General features: G+C 35.1%; 1 protein-coding gene across 2 annotated transcripts; it reads right to left on the bottom strand.

The window, feature by feature from the left end:
* Positions 1–491: 491 nt before the first annotated feature.
* On the bottom strand, positions 492–22,233 carry LOC142973145 (27 kDa hemolymph protein-like). Of its 2 annotated transcripts, XM_076114736.1 has the most exons (8): positions 22,068–22,233; positions 20,622–20,815; positions 9,496–9,608; positions 7,232–7,395; positions 6,636–6,778; positions 5,647–5,790; positions 4,591–4,626; positions 492–3,803 (listed from the first exon to the last, which is right to left on the bottom strand). In XM_076114736.1, the coding sequence occupies exons 1-8, from the start codon at positions 22,102–22,104 to the stop codon at positions 3,705–3,707; spliced, it is 930 nt and encodes a 309-aa protein (XP_075970851.1). In that variant the 5' UTR covers positions 22,105–22,233; the 3' UTR covers positions 492–3,704. The 2 variants fall into 2 exon arrangements, with proteins under 2 accessions (XP_075970851.1, XP_075970852.1); XM_076114737.1 differs by lacking the exon at positions 4,591–4,626.
* Between the last annotated feature and the right edge of the window lie 307 nt (positions 22,234–22,540).

Below are 22,540 nucleotides of genomic sequence, written 5' to 3' on the forward strand. Positions count from 1 at the left end.
AATAATTCCTTTCGCGATTGCAGTAGCTCAATTCTCTACTACTATCGACTACCGACAACCGACCTGTCATCGAGAAATTTTGTATGAAAATCTGATCAGCGCCTCTGACGGGTGTCGTAGGATACATTTTGGCAGTACATTCTAAATGTCAAAATTAGCTAGCCGGTTGTCGGTAGTCGATAGTAGTAGAGAATCGAGGTACTGATTCTCGGGTCTGATTTCTGAGTCGAGCCAAAAAGATGTTCCTGAGATTTTCTGTAGATAATAAAGAATGAGAACTTTTATGCGTTACACAAAAAGTTTCTTCCATGAGGGAATCGTACTACATCGACACCTGTAAGCGTGGCGTAGCGATTAACTATTCAACACTACGGACTTCGTGGCGTAATCGAGCTATAATAAGTGATTTTTCGTAAAGAAATAATGTGACAAAACTGCTTGTTTAACACAGGAATTTTAGGTTTCCAAAAACGAAAAAAAAACACCAACAATTCTTGTACTTTCATAATTTATTTGCAAATATTGTAAAACATTTAAAAACCACGTAGCAACTATATAATTACGGACATTGAACCTATGCGTACGAAATGGACAAAATTACTTATATATTTATTTCGTAGAAACATTTGGCAACATATCTGTTCGTGTATTAATCTATTCAGCAAGTAATTTAAGCTCTTAATATTTATTGCGACAACGCCTTCAAACCGTTCCTGAAAAGTGTTATACGAGCATACAAGTATGGATTTACGGCCGTATCCGTATACGTATATACAAGTTTGCGTATACGTGTGTTTACGCGAACTTGTCACACACAACATCACCATGTACGAATATTTATGAAGGCGTCCAGCAAAAATCCTTTCTCCTATTTTTATTGATAGCTGCTATAATAAATCTGTTTACAATTCAATATCAAGTATCCAGTTAACACGAACTTCAACCCACAGTCCTTGCTAAATAGACTAAACATAGCTGTCTTACTTTTGTTTTGTGACTTAAAACCCTGTATATGTAATAATGGAATAAAAAAGAAAGGTTAGCACAAAACACTTCGTCACCACAATTGTAAAGATGCGAATGTATTGTATATTAACATATTTTTTCTATCCTTTTATTTTTAGAAGACAACTCCCGCACTAAGAATTGCTTTTGTCGCGGGGACTTTAACAAATATACTAACAACGGACACAAAGTATAACCAGACGCGAAACAACTATTAGTGGATTGCACAAATATTTGTTAAGTGTGGGAATCAAACCCACGACCTCCCGACGCAACGGTAGAGGCGTGGCGATCACTTTAACTACTGCGCCAAGGAGACCGACACTATAATATGAAATTCGCAACTTTACAATTAGTTACATTTTGTCAATCAAAGCTCTATTGGCCGTTTTGTAACGTGCCTGAGTGACTTTTTTAATTCATATTTTGGAATGTGTTAGGCATTTTTCTATTGAATTATTGTTTTTATAAGCTTTAATTAATTCTAATTATTTAGCGTCAACGCTAAGTTTTATATGTTTAATATAGCTACCGGTTTTCATTTATCACTTTTTAATTCGCAGACCTACAAATTGGATAGCTTTTTATACAAAGAAAATATACTAAGCCGTTCTGACAATATTTTTAACGCTAAGAGTTTTTAATAACCAACTTTGTTTGGCGATCTAAATACATGTACTATATCTACGACACTTACCCTTACACCAAATGTTTACATTTAATGCATACCTAGTAATGTATAACATCATGGACAGAAGCTTACAGTATACAAGAAAAGCAACAATCAATAATTCTAAAATATTCTATTTATGAACGAAGTACTGGCAACACTACCATAGTATTGCCATCAGCAAAAATATTTCAATGTGTTTTTCGGTCTTTTTTCGTTGCTTTTTGTACTTATATTAAGCCTCTATTTTAAAAGTTGGCCCTAATTTTGGCAAATATATTACGAAAATATGAATGGATATGTACCTGGCGATAAATATTAGTTACAAAAAATATAATATCACTTTATGCTTATTATAAGCCCGAGCCCTGATTCACAAATAAATTATTTTTATGCTATAATTATACCCAGTCTAATAAAAAATATAAATCTAAAATCAATAAGTACCTTACAAAGGAACAGAAATCACTAAGCTTTTAAACAATGTAAATATGATTTTACTTAATAAACATTTTTACAAAATATATTGTTTTACAATATGGCAAGATAGTCTTAAAAATGATAAAATATGTCTTTTATTTGTGCTTAAATAATTTTGTCATTAGCGAATATAATATCAATAGCTGTCAAAGCCATACTTTTTTCTACATATATATAAGGAATGTTTTCAATGACTGATATAACGTTTGTTGCTTGAAGACTAATCAACTTATCTACCACTTCTACCAGTTATAGTAACTATCGAGACAAAATACATGATATCTATCTATTATCTCGGTTTAAATCTAAATTGGCTTTCATTGGAAGTATAATCATACTATATCTATAATACTAAGATGCACATCGGGTTTAATGCGCGATGAATATTTTAAGATTACGATTCCTTATTTACTGGCCGTAAGATCGAATTGAAGCAGTGATAGCCGAGTGGTTTAAGCTGACACGTCCCACGCAAGTGGTTACAGGTTCGAACCCGAGGCATCACACAATGACCTTTCGAAGTTACGCGTGTATTAGAAATAATTATCACTTGCTCTAACGGCGGAGGAAAACACCGAGACTACATCGACAACATACTATATTCAGGGCATGCAAAGTCCCCAACTCGCACTTGGCCAGCGTGGTGGACTCGAGGCCCAACGCCTCTCCCTCGTTAGGAAGGAATCCCTTGCCTTGTAGTGGGACAGCAATGGATAAAAAACTGACTAATAACGTTGGGCAGTAAATAAGGTTTCGTAACGTTTAGAATATTCATTGGGCATAAGCCCCGTTGTGTATCCTAGTATTAGGTGTACAAGTCGCGACAGTTTTTATCTGTTTTAAAAGCAGCCATCTTTGAAATAATGTTATAGATACGCGAACAAGCTCGCATAAAATATAAACAAAAAAATAATCCTATTGCAATATTTACTTCATTTATAATAGATGGCAGCACATGTGCGTGATCACATGCTTTTAATTTGAGTATTACACGAATATAAATGTCTTTTAAAATGTCAATGGCTGCAATATTTTAAATTTGAATATTGTACATGTGTCATGGAAATATGAGCTTGGCATATTCGTGTTTTTTAATACATAAATCAATTTGTAACCCATCAGAAATACTGATGAAACTTGATGTCATAAAACATGTCGAATTTAAACTTCCACTGGCTGCGTTCCTTGCATAAGGCTCTCTTATAAGTTGTTGGACTAATGTTACAAATGTATAATAGAATAAACATTTTACCTGGTCAGCCTGCGACCACGGCGCCACCAACCTGCGCCGAAACGTTAGGCATTTTAAGGTAAAATGCGTGTTCGCGTTCATTTCCGTATTCTATTATACATTAAAGATGCAACGCAAGAGTTTGAAAGTTATAATTTTATAAATCCTATTTGTAATTTTACTTTTCTCTTTTATGAGACCAAAATACATAGCACACTAAATCAGCAGTTTACATCTAGCGACGTCATCTTCGCATTTCTGACGGGTTGTACTTAATTGTAAGGGGAACTAAAGCTTGTATACTTATAGATTAGGTGTTTAGACCACTATGGCGGCGGCTAGAGCCATGATAAGAGTGCCGAATGTTACAGCAAGGCCGCTCGCAGCGCCGCGTGCATTACCAGCGGGCTTCTCTTCCTGTAATATAAAATAATTTTTAAATTTCAGGTTGAATTTTTATTAGCTAATATTATAATTATATGAGAATAAACACGAACTCACATTTTAACTCGGATTGCTTGATATTCTAGCGCGGATTACACGCCGAAACGTCAAGCGATCCAAGGAGAAAAGTATCTTTATTTATATTTTATTCATTTTTTTTTGTTAGAAATAGTTCTTTTGATATTGGTTAAATCTACTGATAAATTAAATTTACTAGTATACTTTAGTAGCAAGACTAGGATTTTAAGTTTAAAGCTTCAACAAACTAATTTCATTCTAATTTAAAGACTACACAAGGAAGCATTTTCACCAATTGTCTTAAGTAAACTAAAAAAATCTAAAATACTTCTTAAGATTTGCTACACACATATTACACTACGGGTCAGCGCTTTCGGTTCGGCAATATCTATCAAACAACAAAACCGATTCGAAGCAATTACTGCACTTGCTCGGTTCATGCAAATTGTGTAGTTCCTTCGGGTCCGATCGTCACAATTCGGTTTTTATACAGGCACGGCGATGTAGTGACATTTTACTCGAACATTCATCTACATTTAAGACTTTTTACAGACTGTTTTACCACCCGGCTGGGCCGATTAATGCTAAACTGTATATGTGTGTAGCAAAGCTTTATAAATAGTAGCAAGAGCAACATAGACAAGACAATATCTACAAATATGACAAAATAATAGGACACAATCTACCTTCACCAAAGAAACATTAACAAAACAAATACTAGTTTTAACTGTTAGTCACTTACAAATGTGCCGCTTTTCGATTTGGAATCAACATTGACCTGGCAAAACGTGCGATAAAGTGTCAGTTATTAGATTAGTGCTCGATCATTTATATAACACCATAACGATTAGATAGATAGCTAACAGCATACGCAAAACAGTCCTAGGAGTAGGGATTACAATCATTTTTGGTTATGAATGACTAGCTGACCCGCGCAACTTCGCTTGCGTCACATAAGAGAGAATGGGTCATAAATATTCCCGTTTTTGTAACATTTTTCGTTTCTGCTCCGCTCCTAATGGTCGCAGCGTGATGATATATAGCCTATAGCGTTTCTCGGTAAATAGACTATCTAACACTGAAATAATTTTTCAAATCGGACCAGTAGTTTCTGAGATTAGCGCGTTCAAACAAACAAACAATCAAACAAACAAACAAACCCTTCAGCTTTATAATATTAGTATAGATTAGTATTCATTCGTCTTTTTTGCAGCTAATGAAATTAAGATATAATAATTCTAAATATTCAAATAATCAGTCTCAGTTACTAATGTAATTATCTGTAAGTACCTACTAGAAGAGAGCATACTTATTATTATTTCACTTGACGAAAATATTTCAAATACAAACCGGATCCGGCGGACCGGATTGCAATCTATACCTAGGAGGTTTTTGGTGTTTTAAATATAACCTAACCCTGTATATTAAAAGTGTTATGGCCTATTTAACCACTAGATAGGTACCGATAGCTTATTCGATGGAATATTAATAATTCTTTTTATATGTTTTGATAATATGATAGACATCATCTACCACATAGGTTATTTGATAATTATTAAAAAACTGTGAAACTTGTTTTATAGTGAAAATACATATCTAGTTTAAATAAAGGTAGATACATATTATTATATTCTTAGAACTAAAATTTGAGTTAGTAAAGAGAAGTTAAGAAATGAACATCCTGTGTAATATATTAGTCTTTAGTTTTAGTAGGTTATACCTATATAAAGGTGAAAGAATAACCTTCAGAAAATGTTAAACATATTACAGTATATTACTAAATAATGTGTCTACTCACTTTAATATAATTCTTGCACGGCGTAGCTTTGATAATGAACTTGAAGAGCGAGTCCATGATGTTAGCAGACGTAGGCTTAGTGCATTGTTCTAATACTTTGACCACACAGGACCGCAAGGCTGTCATCTGGTTGCATTGTTTCTCCTGTAAATGAGAATAAATAAATAAATCTTTGAATAATGCCTCCGTGGCGCGGTGGTTTAGGCTGCGTATACCATTGCGTTGGGAGATCGTAGGTTCAATTCCCAAACGACACAATTATTTGTGCGATCCACAAATAATTGTTTCGGGTCTGGTTCTATGTTATGTCCGTTGTTTGTATGTTTGTAAAAGTCCCCGCGACACAAGAGCAATTCTTAGTGTGGGAGTTGTCTTTTGAAAGAAAATAAGGAATAATTCACACTCGGTCAGCTAATTAAAAAAAATCTTGAACTATGGCAACCAGAAAACTGATAAATATACATACTTTCATCCATCTAATCTATATCCATCTATTATATGCATATATAAAAATCGATAAAACTTGCTAACTTTTGAATAAATCTGGCCTGTATTTATAATTTCATATTAGTTAAAATGCGAAAGTCAGTAGCGTTTTTACGACTAAAAGGCTAAAACGACTTCGATGGGATTTTGTTTGGAGGTTGTTGAAAACCTCGGTCTCCAAATTTTACAAATAATAATAATAATATTTATTGACGGCATGCAAAGTCCCCAACCGGCAATTGGCCAGCGTGGTGGATTCAAGGCCTAATCCCTCCCTCTCGTATGGGAGAAGACCCTTGCCCTGCAGTGGGACAGTAGGTATATCAGCCTAGCCTTTTCTTCTAAACTATGTTGGAGTCGGCTTCCAGTCTCACCGGATGCAGCTGAATATCAGTATTTTATGCAGTGGAACAGTAATGGGTTAAAAAAACATTTTGAAAATTTGGAGACGGGGGCGGAATCATACATGACTGCAATCAATTTTAGGTAATTATTTAATTTACCTTGAACTCCAAATCAAGAACGCTGTCAATGGTGACGTTGTCCAGGTCGCCCTGTGTCTGAGCGTCGAAGGTCTTGTTGAAGCAGTCCTGGATCTGCTCCTGGGTTTCTTGGAAACACTCCTTACCTCCCTCGGCAATGAACACTAAAAACAATAATAATTTGTAGTTAAATTTAAAAAAAAATACAGATTTGTTTGCAAAATTAAGCCTTGACTACATTGGCCAAGGGCGTGGGAATTCAAATTCTTTCCAGTAGTATTTTCATACAAAATTTCTCAATAGCTAGCCGGTTGTCGAACGTCGATAGACATATACATAACAACTACAAAAAAAAATCAATCAAGTACGTAGGGGTTTTGCTTGTCGCGAGCCTTCCCGGCCTGTGTAATCCAGTAAACAATTAAGTTAACGGTACCGATATTAGCAAGAACCCATAAAGGCAATATGAATACACATAAAATAGCGAGAAACTAGTTAAAAAAAATTCGAATTGACGATCTCCTCCCTTAGAAGTCGGTTAAAAAAAAGTCCTGTGCGATGTGCACTTGTCGAATGAACGAAGTTGTTGGACTATAGTCACTTGTTTTTTTTATTACATGCGATTCTGTCTCCATCTTTGTAGCAAATGAACTCAGACAGCTGGTCGGAGACATTGTATAGTGTCTTGAAGTTCTTCTGTTCACTGGTAGCGAAGCACGGCTTGATCGTCTCGGTCATGTTGCGGAAACACTCTTTGAACTGGGGAGTCTTGTTGCAGTATCTAAAAGTTTTATGAAACAGTAATACATTAGAAAATTGATTGTCACTTGTTCTAACGGTGAAGGAAAAAATCGATCGAAACGTTGCCTTACACAATGACCATTGAATTCAACTATCACAAAGGATTTTTATGAATGTACATATATAATAATACTATATAATCGTTAGCGAAACAAAAATAAAAATATTTGTCTAGGATACTGTAATTACATGTTATTATAGTGAGTTTCCGTACAATTCTTAGTTAACTTAGTTCTAGTATAAATACATTGTTGCGTCACACGATACTTATATTGCTATCTCTTTCATTCATTGTACTTTGAGCTGACGTCTGAGTAACTTAAATAATTATATCGTAGGTACTAAAACATAAGTGTAATTAGTATGTTTTATTTGTTTGCATTCAGTAAACGAAACAAATTTGGTTCAGCACGTTGAGTTGATTGCCGCCGTGGCGCAGTGGTTTAAGTCGCCACGCCGATACCATTGCGTCGGGAGGTCGTGGGTTCGAATCCCACACGGAGCAATTATTTGTGTCCACAAATGCAATTCTTAGCGCGGCAGTTGTCTTTAAAAAAAGAAAAGTTCGGCTACATTATTTTGTCGATCGAACAACAAAGCCGACTCGACTCAATTGTTCGGCTTGTGCCAATCGCTTTCATCTACACATATTCGGTTTTGCCGCCCGTTTTGCTAGATCGATTAATACTGAACCGCATACGTGTGTAGCAAGCCTTATAGACTCTATTATAACTATGGACTCCTATTATTATAAATAGAAATCAGACAAAACACCCTTTTAACCTAAGATTACAAACACTTAATGAATAATAACACTAAACAACACTATTATCGTGTTTCTAAACATCTAGAATAACGTGGAAGTAATTAGTACGCAAAGATAATTATCATGAACAGAGATACGTACGAAAACTGAATAATTCTACAAACATACATAATATCACGCTTGCTGTAGGTACCCGACGGCGTAGGCAGAGGTATATAAAATACCTCTCGCGATTAACAATGTTAGTCCCATGTAATAGGGTCGAGCTTATTGCTATATAACGGTGTCCGGTACTATAAACAAACATGCATAAAATCACGTATTATTTCCATAGGGGTAGGCAAAGACCAGAGAAACCGAGATACTATGGAGAAAATGCTAAAATATATTAGGTTGGGGAAAAAGTCTTTTCGCATTATAGTATGTATGAACTTGTAACAAATTCTTTTCTCTACACAAAAAAGCTCAATATTTGGCTACCTCACGAGCTCACTGAAAGAAACCTAATGAACCGTGTACTCATTTGTGATTCTTGAAGCCAAAGAGATTTCATTACAAGTCATACATAGGCACTATAGTGCGAAAAGACTTTTTCTCCGACCTAATACATCAAAGAAGACCAACAGTACTTTGCTTGACCCAGGATTCGAACCCGAAACTTTATGATAAGCGGTCGGTTACATTTCCGACCGGCAGAGTCACAGATAATTCTAGACCGAGTTAATTCATCCTTTAACTAACTAAGATTTATGTCAGATGCGTTTATTTATAAATCATCTAATTGCTCTGTAGTCTGTAGAGTAATTAATGAACAGATTAAGTAATTTATTGGGACAAGAAAACGATTTATTCTGTGTCATGTTTACAAATTAGGATTTTACTGTACCTACTGTCTGAACTTAGCTATTTTGAGATTTATCTTTGAGTGTACATTTTAGGAGTTTGTCTTAAAAATATGTTTCACGAAAACTTAGCCTCCATAGCAACAGGCGGCAACAGCTGATATAACAGAAGAAAGAAGACAACTCCCGCACTAAGAATTGCGCTCGTGTCGCTGGGACTTTTATAGACATACAAACAACGGACACAAAGTACAATCCGACGCGAAACAATCATTTGTGGATCGCACAAATAACTATTTCGTGTGGAAATCCACCCACCAAACCCACGACCTCCTGACCAATGGTAGCGGCGTGGAGACCTTAACCACTACGCCGCGGAGGCAGTCAATTAGACAAGTATCGTATACGTTATATACGTTTATTTAAAATTAGTAGTAGATCTTTGACCTAGTATAATTAGTATCCAACTTACTTTTTGAACACCTCGTCAACTTTGCCGTCGGGTTTGGCTTCTTCAATCTCGTTCTGAAGAGTGTCCATATCAACCAGGGCGCCGGCACATGTCATCAACGATTGGACGGCAGTCTGTGGATAATAAATACAAATTATGTACAAAACTAACAAACAACACACCGATGACTTTTCGAATTCAGTGTGTATTAGAAATAGTTATCACTTGTTCCAACAGTGAAGGAAAACATCGTGATGCAACGAGAGTTCTTTAGAACTGTTTTTGAAGGTATGCAACCTCAACCCAGCTAGCCAGCGTGGCGGACTCAAGGTCCAACCCCTTCCTCATTATGGGAGTAGACCCTTGCCCAGCAGTGGGACATTTAATGGGTGAAATTTATTTATTATTTATTAACTAACAAATAACGTCGGGGTAGGTAAAAACAATGGTGTGCTGGATTGGACACTTATCTGAATGGCAGATCTATTCTTAACAACTGGATACCTATACTAGGTTAAGGAAAACTAATATAACCCAGTAAACAAGGAAAGCTTCCTAAAAAGAGGCCAGTCATTTCAGAAGATACGAAACCGACTTTTTAATTATCGACCAAAAGATAATCCTCGAGTGACTAAATTTCTTTCTGTACCTAATTAAATAAATATTTAACTACAACAATAACATACTTCTATGACAAAAATGCTATTTGCTATAGCCGTTAAAACAAGGATAGGCTTTTCTCATCACACAAAGTGACATTGACCAAAAAAAACGTATTTTTAGATAATGTTATTATTTTCAAAGAAACGCCGGATGTGGGACCCTTGAAACAATCAAAATACAATACACAGTTGTTATTATAACAATTTTGACAGTTATCTCTATATTATATTTTCATTGTACTGTGCTAGTGGGTTAAGCAACCTTAGCGGGGACATTACATAGATGAGTGTAGGAATAGTGGGGTTTGAGTTGAGCGTCTCTATTCTTCGAATGGCAGGTAAATAATCAGTCCCAGCTGTTGTCATTTAAGATAATGCTTTGTTCAATAAACACGTTAGCGACTCCGTGCTTCGGAGGGAGTGTTAAAATTCGGACTCGGTTTTTATCAATTAAGTTAACAGTAGTAGCCATTTCAAAGGCCCACGGGCCGCTAGAATACCTATAACACTAGGTTTACCACTAACTATACGATGAATAATGAAAGCGTACCTACTTATATTTTTTTCATGGAATGGAATCCGGCATGGACGGAAATAGTAGATATGATGAAAGCAATTAAATTTATCGCAAAACATTTGTTTCAAATGACTCATAATGATGTAAAAGAATACATTTAGTTGTATCGAGGAATGATATATTACGGCATTTATGATTGGTGCCTATAATTAATCCGTAGTAATCATAAAATATATTACTTTGTCTGCAACGCTATCACGGGTAATCTGCTGAACAATTTGAAATGAAATTAAGTAAGATTCGTAGATGAGATACCGATAGAGAAAGATTATCACATATTTTACACTTAAAACTTATTTCTAGGTACAATGGTATATAAATATTATTTATTAAAATGGTGCATTATATACGAAAATATACTCAAAAAGTAGACCTCAGGAAATCTTTATAGTAGGAAGATTTTACGGGCAGAAGTTATTAATAAAGAAAATCTCTGTAATAGCTGTATTAAATTATACCTATTGTATAAAAATATCTATCGCGTAATATTTATTAGTAATGGTTAATAAACAAGTTAGTTCCATACGGACGTTTTTTGCTAACTCGTAATATGGTACAAAGTTCATTGTACTATAAGGTCAAGTAAACATTGTACCCACTAGTCATATTTATTAGCTATTTATAAAGTTGTTTAATTACTATAATGTTACTTTAATGTTATAATTAAATAGGATGATTTTAACAAATATATTATGGTGACCATGTACTATCAAAGTTACTGGTAAATACTTTAAATACATAAATATTGTAAATAATATGTCATCGTAGTCTTAGTGAATGTTGTGTTCAGCTGACACAGGTGTACATATTAGGATTGTCTTATTATTTTACTGTACCTATCAATAGAATGATATCCAATAAATAAATAAAATTTAGCAGACATAAGGCAGCATGTCGCAAACATGTACTTTTAGAATACTCACATCGCATCGGTACATGATCTCAACTCCCAAAAGTTTTATTTTTTGTTCAGATTGTTGATACTCGATAGCATGGCAACCAAATAATGTAACCAATCTTATATGTAAAAAATAATCGCCAAATGTGGTGCTAACTTAACTCAAGAAAGCAAATCAACTTTAAATCAGACGGATAAAATAACTTCACTCTGTAGCTCGATTCTTTACCGACTACCGACAACCGGCTATCGAGATTTTTTTAAAGAAATTCTGTTTAGCGCCTCTACCGGGCTCCGTAAGAACTATTTTGGCAGTAAGTACATTTTAAATGTCAAACTCTCGATACTCGACAGTACCGAATGTAGAGGTTGCACTACAAATTTAACTTTTTATAATCTTAATTTATTTTTCTTATTACCAATCACAATTTTTTTAAAAGTTCGTTTATCTTAAGCCTAGTTAACATAAATTCAGATCCTTGAATACTAGTGAAGCCCAAACTAAGCGTATGTTGGTATCTTGGGCCTACAGACGTAGACGACGTCGGAAGCGGTTAGTTCATATGTGTGTGGGAGACTGGTAAACAAAGTTCAATTCATATCTTATCAGACACACTATTAATAGGCACGGTCATTCGCTATTCATCAATTCTTAATAGTTTTAGTATGTTTGCGTCTCTATCTAGATTGTAAAGTTGAATTATTTTAATGGACGATGATTTACAGTGTCAACCTGTAAGTTTCCTTTAAACTTTATTTTTTACTAGCTGACCCGCGCAACTTCGCTTGCGTCACCTAAGAGAATAAGTCAAAATTTTCCCCGTTTTTGTACATTGTTCGTTGCTACTCCGCTCCTAATGACCGCAGCGTGATGTTATATAGCCTATAGCCTTCCTCGATAAATAGGCTATCTAACACTGAAATAATTTTTCAAATCGGACCAGTAGTTCCCGAGATTAGCGCGTTCAAACAAACAAACAAACAAACTCTTCAGCTTTATAATATAATATAGCCTATAGCCTTCCTCGATAAATAGGCTATCTAACACTGAAAGAATTTTTCAAATCGGACCAGTAGTTCCCGAGATTAGCGCGTTCAAACAAACAAACAAACTCTTCAGCTTTATAATATAATATAATATAATAATATAATATAATAATAATAGATATAGATTTACTTCGTTGTATTATTGATTTTGTGGCCATTTTTTAACTGTACACCTACTCTTCTCTTACTGAGTGACTAATTGACTGGTAAACAACGCGCAGCCAAAACTATTGAGCGTAGAAAGTTAAAATTTGGTATGAAGATTCCTTAGGACAGATTTATAGTGTTAAGGAGTACTAAAAGAAGATTTATGGAAATTCCCACTCCCCCCTCCTCCCCCAAGGGGCTAAAATCATCAGGGTAGAAGGCAGCGGGTGGAAAGTATTACATAAAGTACATCTATTTATCAATACAATAAAATAGTAATTTATCAAAGAGATTTTCTGCACGTTTTTCCTTACAAATCTTTTAATTATCGACTTGGAACCGAGTAATCAAAACGTGTTGATTACTGCAATTTTACGCGACATCCTGCTGTTACTAATCTAAGGTCAGTTACGAGTTGATAATAGAAAGATATGAACAAATCACTCGGAATGAGGTTAGACCAGTAATCAGACGATAAATAGTGATAATACTCGATCATTCAAACACGGCGATTATGGAAGTTTCCTTGTAATTTCTTCATAGAAGTAACGTAGTTATTGATTTCGAAATTTATCATCGTTAATCACGGCATATTATATTTGTAACGCTAGTTGCAGCCACTGAAAAATACACCTACTTATTTTCCCTGGAGTAATGTTTGGTGGAGTTATATTCTCTCATAATGAAAATTAAGATTAAGCAACGCATTACCAATGATATAAAATATAATATGAGTAATTTAATAATGTAGTAAAAGAAGGGATGCCACAGTTACGGCGTTAATTTATAATTTTGTAGTTTTATAAAGCAGCAATTACGGTGACTGTAACGTTTTCAAGGCATGTTTCATTGGTTTATACTCGTACATTATAAAACATCGCTCTCTCATTGCCTTGCCCAGCTGTGGGACATTTGTTTATATCGCGAAAACTATGATATAACAAAATGCTTTTCTCCAGAGATAGTAACGCGATGTTAAAATCTTGATAGATTATCCTTTTTATCGTCGATATAGATTATATCTCAGAATTTTTTTTTTTTCAAATACGACTGCTACTTTCAACGACTAATGCTTACAAACATCCTCTTAAGATTTATCCATACATATTATAAGTAAAGATTTACAGAATTGTGCGGAAGCAAAAAAAAAGTAAATATAGTAATTACACAATATGACACTATAACCTCGAATTAACGTGTACTTATATTAAAAGTTAATTGCGAAGGTTCAAGGGTGAAGGAAAATGTCGTGCGGAAACTTCAATGGCTGACATTTCTTTAAAACCTTTTTGATATAGTGAGGCAAGTAAGCTTCTCTTTAAACTGAATTTTGTACAGACACTAGCAAAAATATGTACACTGACACTTTTATTTCGTAATTTTGTTGCATGAAAGTATACATTTATATACTTTACTTATTTGTTTATTACTTATGGACAATCTATTCTAATCTATACTAATATTATAAAGCTGAAGAGTGTTTGTTTGAACGCGGTAATCTCAGGAACTACTGGTCCGATTTGAAAAATTCTTTCACTGTTAGATAGCCCATTTATCGAGGAAGGCTATAGGCTATATATCATCACACTACGACCATTAGGAGCGGAGAGGTAACGAAAAATGTTACAAAAACGGGGAAAATTATGACCCATTCTCTCTTACGTGACGCAAGCGAAGTTGCGCGGGTCAGCTAGTTATAAATAAGTAGAGCTACCAAATATATGTATGCGTAATTATAGCTTTTCACTGTACTGTATTAGGATTTGAGACTCGAATTTGTTAATAGCTACAATTTTATACGTGAGGCTGATAAATAACGTTTGTAAATTCGGCCCCCTTCTAAATGCATACAAAAGTTGTCACTAACCAATTATTTTACATCTTTGGAACAATTAAATAAGTAACTTGTTTTACCCCCTGTGTGAGAGATACATTTAGCGGTAATTTATCTAATCAATAGCGTTTAAACTCATATAATAATACGCAATAAATAGATAAACTACCTCTAAATGGACTCAGAAACCGGGGGTTACTGAAGAGTATACTTAAGTCTGAATAAATCTCTATTGTGTTATTATGACATACTTGAGAATACATCAATTAATTATTTAATGACTTAGGACCGGTTCGCTTGTTGACGATGGTCACACGACATGAAGTAAATAAAAAACTGATCAAGTACGAATCGGACTCAGGCACGAAGTGTTCTGTACCATCATCTATAATAGAAAATTAATATTGAGCAAACGCTACGAAAAAAACACGTTTAGATTATAGGGACTCCTCGTACCCCCGGTTTCTGAGGTACATTTATCGGTAGTTTATCTATTCAATAGCGTTAAATCTCATATAAAAATAACGCTATTGAATAGATAAACTATCGTTAAATTCACTCAGACACCGGGGGTTAGTATTTTTTATTTTTTTGATTGCTGATATAGCAGACACGGAAATACATAATTTGCGAAAGTTTCAGCTTCTTAGCTATTTAATTACGGTTTAAGAGAAACTGTCTGGTGACAGATGGACAGCGAAGGCTTAGTAAAAGGGAACCCTAAAAACATCATGGTTTTACAACCTTCAACGACGTATGACAAAGATTTCCCTGTCGTTTGCCGGCTGTTGCAGAATTACAAAATGTCAATACTACGATAAAGAATCGTTTATATTTCAGGTACGGAATATTCCACAAGGTAGAATAAGAGAGCTCTGTGAGTACTAGAAGGTGCATGCTTGTTTAGATCAACATCGTGATTTAGCTTAAGTATCAAAACTAATTAATTTAAGTTATAGTGCAAGAATTTAATAGAGCCTAGGTTGCAGAGACCCGCAGGCGTATACAGGGCGGCTTGTTTGATACAGCTATTTTATTATGAAAATCACAGAACTATAAATCATTATCTACATAAATGAATGCTAAGTCTGTCTACTCAGTAAGTCTACAGTTGTTCAACGTTGCAGAGATCAAATGGGTTTAATAATATACGTCGTACGAAATATTGTTCGTGGCTTAGTTAACAACAGCCGCGCGTTACTCCGTGTTTTGGAAGGCACGTTTTTTTTTTTTTTTGGTGGTGGGTTGTGGTCCCGGCTGTCATTTTCGAAGATCTTTTACAGCCGTTAACAGTAGTCAGAAGATTGAAAGTCTGACAACCAGTCTTACCGAAGGGTATCGTGTTATAACCCAGATAGGTTATGGAGGTCAGATAGGCAGTCGCTCCATATAAAACACTAGTATTCAGCTGCACTCGGTAAGACTGGAAGCCAACTCCAACCTAGTTGGAAGAAAGGCTAGGCTGATATATACGAATTATTATCCCAGTCCCGAATTCAGAAAGATGACAACGATATTGCTATTTCTACTCATTAGTAGGCAGCCCGTAAGTTGGCGTTACAAGATGTGCCAAATGTTACCGTTTGTGGCCCCATTTTCCGCCTGTTATCCACTTACATAAATTGCGAACGTTATCATATTTCGCAGACAATACTGTGTGGGTGGACATCTAATTTGTGTACACAGCAACGACGTCGCTCCGTGCCCGGGTAGTTTACACGACAGGGGAATTATGGGTTTATTTTCAATAGACTTGTATACCGCTTAGTGAATAAAGGAATTTGAATGTGAATCAACGGTATTATAGTCAGTCCGTCAGTGTTTTCTGAGGTAATGGTTTATGGTTAATTAAATCGTGTTCCTTCCTATCTTTAGCTACTCATACCAAAATTTATGAGTAAACAGTTCAAGACCAGAGCATTTTTATTGTCTGCGTGTTGTAGTTTATCCATCCAATAGCGTTTAAACTCATTTAAAAAAACAGCTTGAACAGATAAACTACCGCTAAATGTGTCTCAGAGACTTGGTAAACTAATCCTGCATTTTTACTTTTGGTAATAAGGTGGTCAGACCAGATTCGTTTTTTGGGTTCAATATTCGAAGCTAAAATTAGCACGGCAATGTACGCATTATGGAAAAATCTGTCCCAAATCGAATTTAAATCCTATTTAGGTAAAGTGTTTAAATCAGAAATAATATAATACCTATTAAAAACTTCGTTGTTGTCGATGTTATAGCCGCCTGCTAATAAAGGTTATTTGCAGGTAGTATGCCGAATGAATGATGATAAAAATAATTATAATAATATGGTCAAAAAAATAAACATTGTCACAAAACTTGTTTAGTTCTGTTCAATGATCTACAAGCTATGCATTGACTGAGTTCATAATTGTACAGGCCTGATTAGAAGAATGCAATGAAGAAGAAATCACTACGTTAAGACCATAGGTTCCCAACTAGAACTTAACTGGCTTGTGATAGTTTGTTTATCACAAACCAGTCAAGTTTTAGTCATAATAAAAAAAATACGAAATATGTACTTTTTTTCTACTTGCAATAAATATTATTTTATTTATAATAATTTGTTTGTCGGTTGGCACGACGGTTGTTCATAAATAGCTTTTAGGTCATACTTATATCAGTTTTGTATTTTTTTATAAGCGCCAGGGCCCACTAGGGGCGGTATCGCCCCCTTTGCGTACCTATGAGTTAGACTACCCAATTTTAATGACACAATCAATACTAGATTATTACTACTTCATATTCATTCATATTTCTAGCATATTATTATGCTCAATTTACGAGTCTGAAAGGTTTATTAAAAATGGGAAGTGAAACAATTATAGGTATATCTCTGTAACTCTAATAGACCAATTACGTACAGTCGTCAGTGGCCAGGGCCAGATTGAAATAGTTAGTGCCGCTTAGTTGCCGTGAGACGAGTACTGGCTGCTGCGTGGGTAGCAGGCATCTATTTCATTAAAGTATTGATATCAGTTTTCATTGAGAAGTTATCTAAAAAACCTGTAGATTGAGCGTAATCATTCTAAAAATGATTATCTTAGAATGATTACGTTTACACGATTATAAACTCACAGTTGTAGCTGTGGTGGGTAGTGAATACTGCTTATCTCGAGTTCGATTCAATAGCCGGCCAAAGTACGGTTTTTTTAATTTTCTTATTTGTTGCCAAGCACACAACTAAAGAGCGGCTCAACCATTTCGACTTAAGTTTTTGTGAAATTGTCTGTAAGGTACGTAGAAGGTTTTTATGGAGATTAAAAAAAATAACAAAAAAAATGGTAATAAAATTTGTGAACAGAGCTGCGCGAGTCCGCTAGCATTAACATAATGCTCATTTTTGTTTTTCTTTTATTTTTTTTCGGCCCAAACCTCCCAAACAACTTCAGCGTCCACTAGGGAGGTTATCGCCACCGTTGGAAACCTGTGATCTAGGCTTAAGGCATTTAGGAATGCCGTCAATGCAGTTGTAACCTAACAGTAATCATTGACAATTATCTTATTAATTTAGTCAACTTCATGGTTTTTCTGCTATTGTATAATGTACTTTGGAACCACGCGGCGACTCTCAAGTCAAAGAAGGTCACGCGGAATACCGGTTATTCTTGCTTAATTATTTTTCACATTATTGTTCCGTTTATAACACACTTGATAGATACATCGACACTTAGTTTTAAATAAGGGTTTGTGTTCTGTAACTGGGTTGTGAAGGTCCGATAGGCAGTCGCTCCATGTAAACTGGTATTCAGCTGCATTGCGTGAGACTGAAAGCAATCTCCAATACAGTGGAAAAAAAGGCTGGGCCGAAACAAATAAGGATAAATCCTTCTTTTTAACATCAAAAACCTTCGGAGGAGGTGGTGGTTTAAACGTCGCTATGTTTCAAGGACAGTCACTAGTTGATTTTTAAACTCTCGAACTGAGGGAGGATTTAAGACTCGAGTCTACCACGCTGGCCAAGTACGGGTTGGGGACTTTGCAAGAAATGCGTGAAACAATTTAAAGGCTTACAAGTTCTCATCACGATGTTTGCTTAAACCGACACAACAAGTGATAATTATTACCTTTAAGGCGCTGTCTCCACGGGCGAGAGAATCGCGGCGATATTATCGTCGTGCCACGTATTTCTATACACTCTCTATGGAACCGTCTCCACACGGCGATAATATCGCCGCGATATGACGAGTGTCAACGAGCGTGCGAAACGTCAATACATCGTCGCTAGTCGGCCGCGACAAGCAGCGAGTCAAATGCAGCGTCATTTGTTTTCAATGTTGCCTCTTGTTTCGAGAAGCTTTTTAAAGAAGGAAAACGCGGGCTACGGGCTATGCGGGCGAGTCCGCAGTTGTATCGTCGGACAATCTCCACGAACGATAATTCCGCCGCGTATCGTCGCGATTCTCTCGCCCTTGGAGACAGCGCCTTAAACAACTATCCGAATTATTACTCAAATAAAATGATTTCATAATATTAAAGTCCTGGGACTTGACTTTTTTAAAACTAGCTTATGCTCGCGATTTCGTGCGCTTCAGACGTCAATGCGGTGTAAAAAGAATGTTAGTCACGGTCTAAGACGATCTGTGTACCAAATTTAAAAAAAATCGGACCGGTCATTTCGGAAAATTCCCTTTCATAACATTTGTAAGATAAATGAAAGAAAATAATTTACTCCATGTTTGATACCACTGATAATTAATACTCGGCCAGTGATAAAAGTATTAATAACATGCTTAATCTTATCCCAATATTATTAGCTAATGTTATTTTAATAGTAGCAATGCTAACATTTCTATTATACTGATAACTGGGCTTGTCATATTTGTTTAAGTATGTTGAAAAAACATAACAGAAAAATATTTAACTCATTTGAAATGACCTATATATTAATGTTTATCTTAATTTGTTGATACTCATATAGATATATCCCAATGAAAAGTAAAATTGCTGGTCATTATTTAATACATTGCTGCTTTGATGTGAAGTGTTAATCACTATAATCTAAGACAGATAACAATGTACAGCATAGTGGCTTTCAAATAGTTGTGAACTGAGATATTGTTAGGCCAATCTTTTTTGAACTGATATTAATTATTATTATACCTAATCTATACTAATATTATAAAGCTGAAGAGTTTTTTTATTTGTTTGAACGCGCTAATCTCGGGAACTACTGGTGCGAATTGAAAAATTCTTTTACTGTTGGATATCCTATTTATTGAGAAAGGCTATAGGCTCTATACTAATATTATAAAGCTGAAGAGTTTTTTTATTTGTTTGAACGCGCTAATCTCGGGAACTACTGGTGCGAATTGAAAAATTCTTTTACTGTTGGATATCCTATTTATTGAGAAAGGCTATAGGCTATATAATATTACGCTAAGACCATTATGAGTAGAGTAGCAACGAAAAATGTTACAAAAACGGGGAAAATTATGACCCATTCTCTGTTATGTGACCCAAGCAAAATTGGGCAGGTCAGATAGTATACGTATCCATACTAATATTATAAATGCGAAAGTAACTCTGTCTGTCTGTCTGTCTGTCTGTCTGTCTGTCTGTCTGCTACTCAATCACGCCTAAACTACTGAACCAATTTGCATGAAATTTGGTATGGAGATAGTTTAATACCCGAGAAAGGACATAGGCTACTTTTTACGCCGGGAAAATGACGCATTTCCCGGGTAAATTCAGGTTTCGCCACCGAGGTCGCGAATAAACAATATTATAATGACATTGAATTAACAAAATTCCGTTGTCATGGCAACAGTTTTAATGGCGGATATGCTTTAGCGCGAGTTATATGAGATATAAATAATTTTGAGAATATTTTTCGTGAAATAAGCATATTTTGTTGTTAAGGAATAATTAAGCTTTGTATTAGTAAAAAAAAATCATTCACGCGAGCGGAGCCGCACGGGTCAGCTAGTAAACAAATAAAAAGTGAATCAGTATAAAACTAACCTGTACATTATCATATGCTTCAGGATGTCCGTTTTTCTCACATTTCTTCTTAAACTGTTCTAGGTACTTGCTCTTAACTTTTTCTATATCGGATGCATTGAACTTGTCTTGCAATCCCGGAGGCAAAGTAACACCTGGTGGCAATGTTACTCCTTCAGGCAGACTGAGGTCATCATTTTGTGCCAATGCTACACCTGTGGAATAGATAATTTTATAGTTTATCACCAAGCATTGCTTTTTCTCTAACAGATTTATGTATATACAGGGTGTGGAGTAAATAATGGATAATCCTTTACCAGCGAATGGGCGACCACCCGACTGATCAGTGAGGTGGTCGTCCATCCGCTGTATACACAGCCTAGCCTTTTTTCTAAACTATGTTGGAGTCGGATTCCAGGCTCACAGGATGCAGCTGAATAATCTCCACAACAAAGTTAAATGGATTATAACACAATACCTTTGGTAAGACTGGTTGTCAGGCTTTCCAGCTTCAGACTACTGTTAAAGAATGTCATAGATCTTTAAAAATGACATCTAGGGCCCACAATTTAACATGTGTTATGGAAATAATGAATGGAAACCAATAGGTATAAGATGATCACCCATTCGCAGAATAAACTACGTATATGTAGCTTATCCTCAGAGATTGATGTTGTTAACTAAGACTCTAGACTGCCACGTTAAAAGTATTTGATCTTTCTACAGTTGTCATACAGGAGTGGTTGCTGCAACTCAAGCCAAGATCTGTGTTTAATGACTACACTTTTTGATAGATTTCTCAATTATTATATAGGTAAAACATAAAATACTCACAACTTACATTTACTTTTCATTTAAGATTTTGTGAAGTTTTTGTTAAGTCATAAATCATACTACCACTGCTATATTCAAGCTTTTTGTTTTAACATACTAATGTGGAAATTTCACTCAATAAATTTAAACTTTAATGATATTTCAGCTGACAATAATAGTAGTAAATATATTTAAAAAAATAGTAGACAATATAGTAGTATATATAGTTAGTCCCATGGTTATAACTGGTGAAAACATTTTCGATTATATAAAAGACGTGTGTTAAAAGTATGTAGGTATCAGTCTTTTTACTTTTGAATATGATTTGAAAGTAAGTAAATATTTGTTGTAATATTTACCCAGTTCAATCACATGTGCTAATTATTAATCGTCTAAGGACTTACTCAAGAAAAAGTTCCGGAATCTTATAAAAAAATATCAGTGAATAAAATAATAACGAAGTAAAGTGATGTCTCTGGATTTTATTATCACTAACATAAATTAATTTAAATGTATAAAGAAGCAGTTTGTTACATATAAACATATTTCTGGATACTCCAATGATTTATGCAAATAAATTTAACACAATTGGCCGTGTACGAAGTGTTATAAGCCGTTGAATAAAAACAAGTGTTCGAACTTCGATTGACTTACTTAACAAGCAGGGAAGAACGATATACATCCAAGTCATTTTGTAGTTTTGTAGATAAACACGTTTTCACAAGCAGTCTTATACTGATTAACAGTAATATACGGCACAATAGCGGTTCGCAAGAAAGACTACCAACAACCCGACACGATCACCGAGTGGCACTGTGGCACACAGAATGACATAATACAATTTAACATTGACACTTATTTGACGTATTTGACATTACAGAGTTGCCATTGTTTCTATTTATTATCAAAAACTATTAAACATAACAGACATTCTGTGGACATGAATGAAATAAATTTTGATTACTTAGAGTTCGCATATTTTGTATCACGGAATAACTAACACAAGAGGAAAAGGCATGTCATACCATTTAATTGAAGATCGCTGTCGCCAAACTTAGCCGATGCGTTTAACGCACACTGTAATATGAAAAGGTAGGTATTAACGTCTACTACAAATTAATCTAATC

The sequence above is a fragment of the Anticarsia gemmatalis genome, chromosome 5, assembly GCF_050436995.1.
Source record: "Anticarsia gemmatalis isolate Benzon Research Colony breed Stoneville strain chromosome 5, ilAntGemm2 primary, whole genome shotgun sequence".
NCBI classification, from domain to species: domain Eukaryota; kingdom Metazoa; phylum Arthropoda; class Insecta; order Lepidoptera; family Erebidae; genus Anticarsia; species Anticarsia gemmatalis.

What these genes read in the sequence shown, in the direction of transcription:
- LOC142973145 (XM_076114736.1), bottom strand. Translation starts at nt 22,104, where the DNA reads ATGACTTGGATGTATATCGTTCTTCCCTGCTTGTTAA. An exon ending in TTCTTGATTTGGAGTTCAAG is followed by an intron (nt 5,791 to 6,635) that starts GTAAATTAAATA and finishes TCTCATTTACAG; the next exon opens with GAGAAACAATGCAACCAGAT. An exon ending in AATCGAAAAGCGGCACATTT is followed by an intron (nt 3,804 to 4,590) that starts GTAAGTGACTAA and finishes TTTATATTACAG; the next exon opens with GAAGAGAAGCCCGCTGGTAA.